At 34.6% G+C, this 13,114-nt stretch overlaps 3 protein-coding genes across 5 annotated transcripts in view; 1 reads left to right on the forward strand and 2 right to left on the reverse strand.

Annotated features, from left to right (window-relative positions):
• LOC110116585 (uncharacterized protein OsI_027940) overlaps positions 1-7,020 on the forward strand; it is a 15,824-nt gene extending 8,804 nt beyond the window's left edge. The window contains exon 6 of one of the 2 annotated variants that reach the window (XM_020850231.2): positions 6,648-7,020. In XM_020850231.2, the coding sequence (XP_020705890.1) occupies positions 6,648-6,727 (80 nt within the window). In that variant the 3' untranslated portion in view covers positions 6,728-7,020. Of the gene's footprint in view, positions 1-6,641 lie in introns of both variants that reach the window. The other variant, XM_020850230.2, reaches the window with a different exon arrangement.
• A 3,559-nt stretch (positions 7,021-10,579) lies between these two features.
• Positions 10,580-11,664, reverse strand: LOC110116573 (non-specific lipid-transfer protein 2). Its single transcript, XM_020850215.2, has one exon. The coding sequence runs from the start codon at positions 11,105-11,107 to the stop codon at positions 10,829-10,831; it is 279 nt and encodes a 92-aa protein (XP_020705874.1). The 5' UTR covers positions 11,108-11,664; the 3' UTR covers positions 10,580-10,828.
• A 154-nt stretch (positions 11,665-11,818) lies between these two features.
• Positions 11,819-13,114, reverse strand: part of LOC110116572 — a 42,181-nt gene continuing 40,885 nt past the window's right edge. For both annotated transcript variants that reach the window (XM_020850212.2, XM_020850211.2), the window contains exons 10-12: positions 12,687-12,793; positions 12,195-12,302; positions 11,819-12,110 (exon numbers count right to left, since the gene is read on the reverse strand). In XM_020850212.2, the coding sequence (XP_020705871.1) occupies positions 11,994-12,110; positions 12,195-12,302; positions 12,687-12,793 (332 nt within the window). In that variant the 3' untranslated portion in view covers positions 11,819-11,993. The remainder of the gene's footprint in view (positions 12,111-12,194; positions 12,303-12,686; positions 12,794-13,114) is intronic.

Raw genomic sequence — 13,114 nt, forward strand, 5'->3', positions numbered from 1 at the left:
AGATATTATCCCAATGAGTAGAATGACATTAAATTGTGGGAGTATTATATAATTCATACGCCACTCCTCTAATGTCACTAGTAGAAGTTGTTGTATGCATTACAATAATGTAGAAAACTTTATTCGTTTTACAAGGAATCTAACTGCATGCATCACGAATTCATTAACATTCGATTGTAAATGTGATCTCACTTTATTCAACTATGTTACACATACATAATGTATGCCATTATAAATTGTAATCATTGGTTATAAGATGACATCCAGAAAGATTTCAAATGCCATTATACTTATAGTCTCAGCTGTGGAATTTGTTTTGGATCATTGTTAGTAGAAGGAATAGAATAAGTTTCCTTTTGCACTATATCGATGTTGGTTGAAGGCGAAAATCATTGCAATTCCACAATCTTAATCCAATCATTAATTGGTTTGCAAGCCAATATAATTTTCGCTTGCTACTTACATTTCATGAGCTTTGTAAGCCAACTATCTCCTTCTAACTACATGCATTCAATAAAGAAGTCCTTTATTTTTGTTGATAGGCTCCTTGGACCATCCTTTGTAGACCTTTGTTCAATTCATTGATATCTAGATGAAGATTCTTTCCACATTCCAATTTGAGAGCATTTCACATTTTAAACATTTTGCAAGTTACAATATGATATTGGGATGGGAGGTGTAGGAATTCACAAGTCTCTTATATTATGTTCAATTTGCATCTAAGTTGGAAGCATTTTACCTACCATTAATCTATATTAACAAGATTAGGTCTTAATATGGTTCATTTGAAGATTTTATGGGTCATCATCAAAATATCACAAGTCCAACTCAAGTTTGAGTTTGTCTAGTATTCCAAGATTTGCTACCACAGTTTAAGTTTCAAAAATTGGTTAGCATCATAAAACGTGCTTTCGAGCTCAAATGAGATTCAAAATCCAAGCCTTGTGTGGTTCATGATTTAAATGTCACCAAATATCTTATTTAGTTTCACTCAAGTCTGAGCCCAAACCAAGTTCTATCCTTGTTGAGTTTGATTGAAGGTTCAATTTAATTTGGAGTTACGTCGTGGTTGCAAATTCCTCTGATAGTTCAAATCATTACTGTTCAATCTGAGTCTGTAGTTCACATTTAAGTCTCGTAGTCTTGTTGGAGTTCTCGAGTTTACAATCAAGTTTCAGTGTCTTTGAGTAAATTTGAAGTCCCAATGTTTGGTTTCTTATGTAGTCATTTTAGTATGTCCAAGTTCTTGTAGTTTTTTTGTTATAGTTTGGTTTTAGTCCGGATGCACAAGCTCAAGTTCAATCATCTATTGCACATTTCTTTTTTATTCGGATTCAAGTGAAAGTTACAATTTGATTTGAAGAGTGCGTGTTAGCAATTAGTCCAAGATCTTGGTTGTATCAAATGTGTACCAAACGCATTTATTTTCTCGGTTGCAAAAAGGTCCGTGTATGAACATTACCGATATCTCACCGAAATTTCGGCAGCCTTCCGGCGTCTTCCCCGTTTAGTGGAAAACACGGAAAACTTGGGTCTCTTCCCACACACTTGGACGCTTAAGAAATAGCGTGCAATGGAAAGTATGCGCTCTTTCGAGGAACACCAGTGGCTGGTAATTTTTTCGAGTCCCAGCCACCCACGGCTTAGAAAACGTGCAATGAGGTAATTTATGTTTGTAAAAAAAACGGATTTTTTTTTTATTTTTGGGAAAATATTTTGTAAGTAATGCAGTTATTTTCCTCCGCAAGCGGTGTAATTATTGGGTATGCCCCTGCTTCAGTCGTAGGCGCATCGCACCGCGAAATCACCTTCCCACCACGCTAAGAAAAGCATTGCATAGGAGGGATTTCCAGAGGCGATAAACGACTTCGAAGAAGGAATTTGGGTGATTACCCGCTTCGTCGCAAGCGTCGAGACGCACTCCCTCCCACCACGCTAAGAAAAGCATGCATAGGTGGTCGTTTTGTCTCGACGTATGCGATGAAACGGGTTCTCAGAGTTTTAGGGCTAGAGAGTTATACCTTGGCGGCCGTCGGCGTTAGCTCGTGGATCGAGGTAAGAGGGGTTCTCTTTTATCAAAAATAATTAATCTTAATTAACTATGATTAATTATAATTAAAACTAATTAATCATAACTATTAATAATTAATTAAAATTAAAGTATAATTAACTGTAATTGACTTTAATCAATTATAACTAATTAACTTTAATTATAATTAATCATAATGATTAGTAATTAATTATCATAAAATAATTAATTATAATTAAAATAATAATTATAATTAATTAGTATCAAAATAATTAATCATAATTAAGTTTCATTAACTAAAATTAATTTAGAGATAATAGTAATAAAAGAAATTTACAATAATTTAACTAATATTGATGATAATAACTATCATTAATATTAGAAATAACTTAATCTAAATCCCTAACTTACTGTTATCTTGATGATAGCAAAGGGATTGGGCAGAGATGGAGCTTGCGGCCAGAGAAGGAAGGAGAAGTTCGGCTATATAAGCGTCGGGCTGGGTGGTTTTTGCGAACTGGACAAGGGAGACGGGTAGAGAGGAGGCTTCGGCGGCTAGGTAGGAGAACTCTTTCTTCCTCTCAATCTCTCTCTCTCTCTCTCTCTCTCTCTCTCTCTGGACGGAAGAGGATCGGGATCAAGCCGACGGGAAGAGGCGGGCTCAGCGCAGGCAGAGGGATTGGAGAGGGAAGGTCGTGAGAGTGGGAGAGTTACGGGAGCAGGGGTTCGGTCGTGGAAGCAGGGGTTTGGTCGTGGAAGCCGTGGGAGAGGAAGTGTCGTGGGAAGAGCGGGGACTTCGGTCACATTTTATAGAGGCGAAGGGGGTAACGATTGAGGCCGGTGTCGCAGGTTTCACGCAGAAATCCCGAGATGAGATGCGAGCACAGCGGGATTTGCGGGATTTGATCGTAGATCAGAGCAGCTCGCAGGATTTCGGGGATCCTTCGATAGTCCGAGGTGCGGGATTTAAGGGATACGAGGTTTGTTCTGATATTTTTTTTGTGCTTTACACAGAGGTTAACAAATGCCCCCCAACAAATGTGGTTCGCGTCTAGAGCGAATCACGTTTGTTGTATGCTGATTGACTCTGTGGATCTCTAGATATTTATTCTAGATGTCACACAGAGGTTTTCATTTAGTGGATCTCCAAAAATTCGCTTGGATGTCACACTACGATTTTCTTTTAGTGGATCTCCAACGATGAACACGAGGTATATACGCGGGATCCTTGATTTCTTTCCTCTTTTGTTTGGTTTATACAGAGGTTAACAATGTTAGAAGGTAATAGGGCTAAGCAATTGCATTGGATGCGGTATGTTTGGTTCTCTAATTGATAAAACATGGTAGTCATAAATATTGGGGAAAAACACTGTAGATAATAATATCGGTGCCTCTAGTTTTAAGGATAGTTTTATTCAATTTTTTGATAAGTTTGCTTTTTAAACTATGATAAACCGTCGTTTGAGCCTATTCATATTTGAATCAATATTGTTCTTACGCTTATTTTCTGCATCAATATCTTAAACAACTACAAACTGATGTGAAACAATCCATGCGAAAATGACTTGCTTAAGGAAGTTTGCACTTGTAAATTTTAGAGAGCAATGTTAAGCAAAATCCTCTATTGATGTAAACGATAAGATAACATTAAGGTGATAAAATAGCTTTGGCCGAAACACATGCGAGAGGTTGAGATCATTAAATAGTCAACTAAATCTTACTTTGCATACATGAGTGGTTTCAACGAGAAATTCCAATAGTAACAATAAGAATAGGCTATGAAAGATCCCTCACACAACTCTTCCTATTACTAGGTTCTAGCGGCGAATAATTGACATGATCTTCATGAATCCATTAATAACCATAAACGAAAAGTAAACTAGGAAGATAAGACATGAGAGAGGAGTCCCAAGAAGAGCTTTACCCAATGAAAAGATAATGTAGACCTCTTATGCGAAGGTCTGGATGCTTGAAAGATGGTTGGCAGCAGCCTTCAACTCTTAGTTGACTGTGGACAGCCGTTTGGCAACTTCTGAGGGGAGAACAGCCACCAACCTTGGTCTAGAATCTTTGGGCAGCGGGTGGGAATCCTTCCAAGCGGCTGGACAGCTTTTTGATCTCGATGGACTGCAACTAGAGGTCTTCAGGTTGGCGAAAACACGTGAAGCCTGCTGAGTCTATGGATGGTAGATGGGAACTTCTAGACAGAAAAACAGGGAATTCGAAAGGGCAGAATACAGAGATTTCTAGATCCTGAATTCGAGACAGCCAAAAAGAACCAGTCCAGAAATCTGGACAGCCAATTGTTGGGCAGAATTTCAGGGATTTTCAAATCTCAGATTTGAAATCTGGAAATAAACTGAAAATTCCTTTGAGAGGGGAGATTTGGGAGGTAATTAAGAGGTGATGAGTGGCAATTAGAAGAGAATCAATGGGGTGAGGTGCGCCACATGGAGAAGAGAAGAGGGGACTTGGTGTTAAGTAATGGGGCCACATAGTCAACAAAGATTTAATAAAAACTGAAATATTTATTTCAGGTTTTTAAATCCATGAAAGTTTCCCTATATGAGGGTTAATAATTAAGATTAATTTTGAATTTCTAATTCAAATTGAGATCTAATTAATTTGGAGCCTTCAATTCAAGGAACTAAATTAGGAGGTAGTTAATAGGCTTCATGAATGCTAAAATTTGAATCCAGGGTTCAAGGGGGAAGACCGGCGGCAAGGGGGAAGTCGGCGGGCTGGGGGGGGGGGTGGCCGGTGGCCTGGGGCTGCTGGCCGGCGGGTTGGGCTGCAGGCCGGTGGCCTGGGCAATCCAGGGAGGGGCGACGGCAAAGAGCAAGGGAGGGGAGATTGTGGGGGGAAGATTCTCGGGATCAAAAGCATGAAACTCCAATCTCCCACTAGTGGCTTCAATCCAAATCTCCACAACAACGAATTGATCAAGAGAACTCACAAAGAGATCTAGCTTCTCCTACGAACTCACTAAGAGATCGTGGAGGTTTGCACTCACAAAGAGAACTTGATATGTAGAACTCACAAAGAGATCAAAGTAGAAATTTTCATTTGTCAATAATCATCCTCCCTTTCCAAGAGGAAGGGGAGGGCTTAAATAGCCAAATACATGAGGAAAAATAAAAGACACAATTGCCCCTAGGGCAAACATAAAACAAAGCCCTCAAGTGAGGGTAGAAATGGAAAAGTACAAATAACAAATAAAATACATGAAAATAAATAGACACGATCGTAGCCGTTGATCTTCGATGTTCTCATCACAAACACTTTATTTTGTCGCCATCAAGGAAATTGAGAGTTTGCTAATTATTGTTGTATGACCTAAACACCAATCATATAAGTTTTTTTGGCTTTAGTCTCCAGTAGCTCAAAATATCTAGATACTTTGTTCGTTCTTTTATTTTGGCAGCAATGATACTCGGTGAATTATGTTTCGTTTGTGATAGTTTTTTTATTACTTTTTGAAGCAGTTTTGTAGTAAAAAAAATTTTGAATTAGAAATTTTTGTTCTAGAAAACTGCGTTATATAATAGTAACAAAGCTGTCCAAATAAAACCTTAGGTTTTGATTTTGATTTTATAATATGTTGCATAATATATGTCATGCATTGGACAATATGGATTCCCAGATCAAAAGTAACAAGTTTATTTAACAACTCACTTTCTTTAAACGAAAATAGGTGATATTAAAGTTCTAAGATCAACTGATAAGGAAATATCAAAATATTTGTGATTTTGGGCACGAAATTGGAATTATTAAAATCAAAGAGCAATCAAATTTTTGTAGAAAATCAAGAGCACTAAATAAGTAACAGATTATATAAATGAAATAGAGAAAAATTTATAGATGTAGACATATTATGCGTCTCCTATGATGCAATCTGTAAATCATCATAGTTTGGTTTCGCAAGTGAACAAAATATATCTCTAAAATTCACTATTAGCTTTGGATATAATCTCATCATTTAGAATAGCTTCAGGAGTAAACTGCTAATAAGTTTTTGACAAAAGATTAGATGTAGATTAACAAGGAAGATATAGAAAGAGTTATAATTCATGAAAGTAATAGTTCATGGAATAAGGTCAAATCAGATACATTGAATCATACCAGAATTTTATGGAATTTTCAATAGGTATTAGTTCCAATACATTGCACATCTTTTGAATGATCTCGTCTTTCATGTATTCAAGCACTTAAAGATTCTAGATAAAGCACACATATAGGTTTAGACGCACTGTAACCTTATTACCAGGGTATTTCACTTTAGATAAGTTAATTTTGAGGATGTTCTTATGTAATTTGAAGATTATGATGTTATATAAATAAATATAAAGATTTAGGTTTCATTTGAGATGGCTTTCTTTTTAAAACAGTTTTTTGTATAATTTTTTTTTATATTTTTACTAAAAAGTTGTTTGAAGAAGCAACAAAAAATCCGTCCCAATTAAAGTCTTAATCAGATATATAAATACATAAAATTTGATTAAAATGCCCAAAATATGAAAAGCTTGTGTATTTATAACCAACAATTATGCGATTATTAAGTGGTAGTTTTGTTTTCATTTATTTGTGGAGGCTGAGACTGTAAAGACTAAAGATGCAGGTGAATTTGGAGACTATGAGAAAACAGATAAAACAGCTTCAGCAACAAAAATTGAAACAGAAGCAGCTCCGAGCACTTGAAAACCTTCAGAGTCGTCTCATGTTACTTACTCTTCATGGGTCTCTCCCTTCTGTGGTCAAGATATTAATGAAGGCAAGATCCATGCTTTCTTATTAATTCCCCTTCCGATAGATGTAGTAGGTTTAACAAAACTGTAAGGATTTGGTAAAGTTTCTGATGGTAAACATAGTTGTGATTTGCCTTAACACTTATGGAGTATTTATGAAGATATTTGGTTTGTAATTCTTCTCTGGTTCCTCATAAATTCTGTGTGATTTTCTAACTGCTGATTGTTTCTATTTTTATTAAAAAATTGAGAAAATGTCTTAGAACTCCCTGTAATCTGCTCAATCAAATCTCAATTAGAGTGAGTCTCGGCTTATTAAATTTTATAAGATGATGGTGAGATTTGTAATATTGTATGGCTCAAAACATTGGTCATTAAAGGAGAAATATGATATTAAGTGTTACAGAGATGAGCATGCTCAGGCGGATGAGTCATTTTACGCTTAAAGATAGAATGCAAAACAAGTATATATGTGAAAAGGTTAAGAGTAGCTCCTGTGGCAGATAAGCTTAAAGAGTCACCTTCGATGATTTGGTCATATGAAACTTTGACCTTCCGATGATTTGGTTTGGTTAGGAGAGTGATATATTACATTTGATTTATGTTAAGAAAAATAGAATCAGGTAGACCTAAAAGATTTAGTCATAAAATATTAGAAATGATTTTTTTATTAAATTTTAATGAGAAATTGATTCTTAATAAGACAATGGAGAAAATGATTCATATAGTTTACTACACATAGTGATATAAATGTTTAATGTTATTGGTGGTTTTTAGTAAATATCATTTCATCCAAATTTCGACCGACCTGACTTCAGGTCTACTGATTAACTGTTTTGTTCGATTGATCGACACGATATTAACCCAATAACCCACTGTATCTTATTAGTATTTTTTGGATATGAATCACACCTGGTCAATGATCAATCTGACCTGTTAATATATGTAATGTGTCCTTGTTTTATTTTACTCTCTAACCATATAAATGAAGTCGTTTTCTATATACTTTTAAATTTATCAAAGCAAAAATGATGAAGTAGGTCAATTTGGCAGTTCAGCAATTACTTACAAGGCCTTGTTGTCCTACAGGCATGATAATGAGCTGGGTTTGGCCTGGCCTGGAATGCCTTAGCCTTACAAATTCTATAACCAGCTAATGTGATTAGCCAACCTATCTGATTATTAATTGTCGCATATGAGCCTAATCAACCTGACAAGCTGTGTTGCATTGATTTTTTATTTTTTTTTTAATTTGGATATTTAGGTCAATTAAGGTAAATTCACACATACATTTTATATGTAAGATTCAACCAAATATCTCTTGATTAGTAGTCAAAGTTCCCATCCAACAAGCTAAAATTTTCTCTCTTTTATAATAAATATTTCTTATGAACGTCTTTCGAAACTTTAGAGGTGATTGGGGCTTCGTTTGAGACGGCTATCTTCTTATTTCTTGAAGTAGTTTTTTAGTATAATTTTTTTTTTACAAAAAAATTATTTTAAGAAAAACGAAAAAAGTTGTCACAAACGAAGCCTGAAACTCCATCTTTAACACAATCTCATAAAATTTAGAATGTAGATGTACTAGAGAAAAAAAAATATAATTCTAAATATAGATATGAGCATACATATAAAAATCCTAATGATTGAGTAAATAGAGGTACTAGCAAATTAATTTTTCGTCAATGAAATTTAATTTTGGGTTAACTTATTCAATGAAATTTGAAAAGCTTGTAAATGTATCCTTTTGATCTACATCTTTTTGTGAAAATAAAATTAAAACTAAAAAAAAAGAGAATTATATCAATGTAATTAAAAATATACAAATTAAAGAAATTTTTACATTTTTATTAATATATAAAATTTAATTTTCTTATTTTATTCAAATATATAAGAGTGAATATATATATATATATATAATGTTTATCATATGAGTAATTATCATCTATTATTCTTTAATTAAAAAAAAAATTGTACCTATAAATTGCATGATTATTGATAATTTTTTTTGAAGAAACATGAAAATAATTTTAATTACGCTACTACTTCTACAGTAAAATTAATAAAAATAAACAAGAAAATTAATATTCATATATTAAACCCTCGGAAGCAAACTTTTATTTGATCCGGACACCTGACGTAGCTCTACGTTCAGACGCTAGTGAAATAGTGCCACATTTTCTTACTTTTTACAGCGCGGCCCGACAACCCGACCCAGAACGGACCTAGTATTGCTCTGTATTGTTTGGTATTGCTCGGTATTGGTCAATTTTGCTCGACAATAACGAGAAATACCATTATGTGAAGACCAATACCTAGCAATACCGAGCAACACTGAGTTTTTCTAGGTATTGCTCGGTATTGGCCTTGACATACAGTATTTCTCGTTATTGTAATCCAGGGTTCCGGTCCGGGTCGGGTCATCGGGCCGCGCGGTAAAGTGTAAGAACACGTGGTGATATATTATTGACGTCCGAACGTAGAGCTACGTCAGGTCACCTGACCTAATAATTGTTCAAAGCATAGTAGTGGATCCCAAGACTCATCGAAGTTTGTTCAAAAATTGCTCTCAATTGGGCACGAATATTATAAAATTAATAGTATTTCAAGTCGAGGAAGATTAAACTCTTAAATTCATTTATTTAGCATAATTTAAGGATAACAAATTAGAAAAAAATTTAAATATAATTATATATTTTTTAAACTAAAAGTTCTCTCGTCTTGTATTTGTTTTTTTTTTCTTTTTAAAATTCATTCAATGTTTTTTTTTGTTTCTAAAGAAAAATAATCTAAACAAATAATGTAGAAATGTAAATTAAATATGAAATTGAAAATTTAATAAATATTATTTTGATAAAATATTAAAAATGCCAAAAAGAATACAAATTTAAACTAATTAAATTAATATTTATTTTCTTTTAGAAAAAACCCAATGATTTGGCAAATCAGTAAGAAGGATTTTATGAAGTGAAAATTAAATTTCAGATTTTTAAAATATTATAGAAATTTAAGAAAAATCTGGGAAAAAAAAAAAAGATATTCTTGTCATAACCGGGTAACAGAGAACATTGCTTTTTTACCCATGGCAGCTGGCCACCAATTTCGTAATAAAAAAAAAATCTCTTACATAAATTACAGAATCAAATAATTTCAAAATATTTTAAGTATATTATTTTTCTTAGAATATATTTATTTGACTTTTTCATTTCAGCCACTGTAGATGTTCTTAAAACTTGGAAGACCTTAAAAAAATTTGCATTTTTGCATTTTTTGCTTTGCTCTCTTTAGCTAATTTGCAAAAGAGAATGATTTTACAGAAACTACGCAGCTTTGCAGACTTGCAGTAGATCTGAAGATTTTTCTCTCAAAATTTTAGCCGAAGGCAAGATGAAGATGATCAAAGAAAATTTTGCACTACAGAAAATTTGTTGAACTCATTAAAAAATTTAAGTTCATCAATGCTTAGTTCAAAAGTTAAGAGGCAAACAAGAACTTACTAATTTAATAAACAAAAGGGTTGATAGGTTGCAAGTAACGAGGCCAAACAAGCAATACTACTGAAGCTATAGTTTCTAAAGAGGTTATTATGCTTTAAGACTTTTACCTAACCACCCAGCTTCGCTTTGCCCTTTCGTTCTCGAGAGATTATTACGTGCGGAATCCAGACAAAAAAAAAACCCTCCAATTTTGTGACTATGAACAATAAAAACATAGCAATGAACATTAAAAGCACAGTTTGATTCTCTATGTCTAGATTCCACACGTAATAATCTCTCTTCGTCCTCGGTCAATGAAGAGTACACCATCCACATAAAATACAAAATATTTTATTGATATATAAGAACAACACCAGTCTTAAACAAACAGAGAATAACTTCAGCCAAGACTGCCAGTCATTCATAAGCATTATCACCATATCAAAGATACAGAACTTACAAACCATTACTCTAGAAAGGATAAACAAACTAGGAAGCTATCCCCTTCTTCTCCATTTAAATAGCTTGTAGATTAGATAACTAAGGGGACTTACAGTTCAACCAAAGACATTCATTAGTCAGCACTTGGGTACTGGCACTTTACAAATGCTGGCCACCTTGTTACTGTTGCTAGATTTTATGTATTCTTTGAGTTGGGGGTTCCTCTCATACTGGCAAAAACATGGCTGCTGTTCCTTGAGCTTCGAGCAACATGAAGCCGTTGGCGGTGCCGTTGAGAGAATGGCATTGGCGCACGGGCTAAGCTCCATCGGGTTGCATGTCACTGCTGCAATATTTTTAGCTCGAAGAAGAAACAGGAGCACAGACAGAAAGCAGAAGAAAAAAGGGACCTTCATCTTAAAAACCGAAGAGGTTGAATAATGGTGGATGGAGAACTAGGGAAGGGTGAAATCCCTATTTATAGGAAGAGTAAGACTTCATTTGGGACAATTTTTTTCTTGCTTCTTAAAGCAACTTTTTAGTATAAAAATTTTAACTTTTATACTAAAAAACGGCTTTAAGAAGCAACAAAAAAGCCGTCCCAAACGAAGCCTAAGAGGTCATGTGAATTATGAAAAGCAAGAATAAAAGGTGCAAGCACTTGGGATGTGGACCTCTATCAATGATGAAAGAAGCACAAGGGTAGCCCAATTCAAAAATACCTCATGAGGCTCAAGATGGGCCATGCTAGGGGCTGCAGTGGGAGATGCAATCAAACTACTAAAACTTATTGAGAATTTGATGGCAAGGGTATAATGATGGCATGCAGGTGAAAGCATGCTGCATGTGATGATGACGGTACATGGAGAGGCTGAAGGTTAGACTCTCTATTGTTCACTTTTGATAATGGGCACAGGAATCATACTGATGGCCAAAAGTGGCATCATATTTTGTTTACATAACAAAGGCTGAAGGGGTATTTCTTTATAAGAAGAATATAGGACCACAAAGTTCACACTGAAAGTTTAGATGATCATAAGATTACCATTGATGCATAGAAAATTACAGATTTACAAAGAGGATTCAGAAAACAATACCAACAGTGAGAGGATTATAATTTGATGGTATAGGAGACGGAATGACTAAGCCAAAACTTCAATAATATACATAGTTGTTGTTGAAAATTTTAAGGAAAACCCCTCCACAATATACATGACTACATAAGGCTTTTCTCAAAACAAGAGAGCCACCTCAAGACCCTCTTTGATTCCAACAAAGGCTATTCAAATGATTAGGAGGAACTCAGAGGTCCCTATTTTTCCTGATCTCCGTTGATGATATATCTATGCGAAATTTCTCCTCAGGTATGGAGATAAACATGTCCTTCAGTTCTTCTGGTATATCTAAATCATCAAGAACCTAAAAATGGTGTAAATACTATTATTTTCTTTCACAAATAAGGAGAGGTAAAAGAAACATGTGCATAATATTAAATGAAGCAACCTTGAAAACACCGTCAACCATTCGGCCACCCACAAGAAATAAACAGCCTGAACTTTTGCATCCAAGGAGAATCTCTAGCATTTTGTGATAATCTCCGTAATATTTAGGCTAAGGCAGAAATCAAAATTTTGCTTATGAGAAGAAATAAGGTTAGCTATGCTTAATGGACTCCATTTCAAAAGAAGCAAACATTCAAGGAAAAGTGGCCCCTAAAAATAGAACGTGCAGTATTAAATCCAAAGAATTTGCTTTGACATGCAGCGCTGTCACAGCACTTTGATTCCTTGTCTACAAAAAATTTTCATGCTTGCGTCAATGTACAATCCATGTTAATGCGCAACTGTGTGTAGGCATATGTGCTTTATTACACGTCTAAATGAAATATAATAGCGTATATATGATTTATAGCAGGTGGACTGGCAAATTATTTTTTCACAGATTTACTGTGGGCAAATTAGGTCAAAGAATTGATTGAAAGAGGTCATTTCTTACATTTATCAATCTTATAGCAGTGTCTGCACCAATAACAAATGCACTCCCAGGAAAAAGCTCTGCTTTCTTGAAGAAGTATGGCTGGTTCGAAATTATCACAGTTTTCCCTGCAAGGAAGATTAAAATGAAGCCATCCTTAAAAGATTTGCTTTCTCCTCTATTTGGTTGCATATGACCAGTTTTCCTACAATAGAAGTATATGATAAAGACCATGGTTCAGAAAGACTATGAGCATATATAGTGCGCCAATGCAACATAATTGAGAAATGTTCCATCTTCTGTGGACTCCAGAGCATGACTGATCTGGATCATGCTCCAAATCTTCAATGATTGATTCCCTTAGCAGGGTGAGTTATCATTCCTTTATGAATATTAAACTCGGGCTATATGTGTATTAAGCTGCTCTATCAAGATATTTATGGTCAAAG

Source organism: Dendrobium catenatum, unplaced genomic scaffold, assembly GCF_001605985.2.
Source record: "Dendrobium catenatum unplaced genomic scaffold, ASM160598v2 original_scaffold_76227, whole genome shotgun sequence".
Lineage (NCBI taxonomy): Eukaryota > Viridiplantae > Streptophyta > Magnoliopsida > Asparagales > Orchidaceae > Dendrobium > Dendrobium catenatum.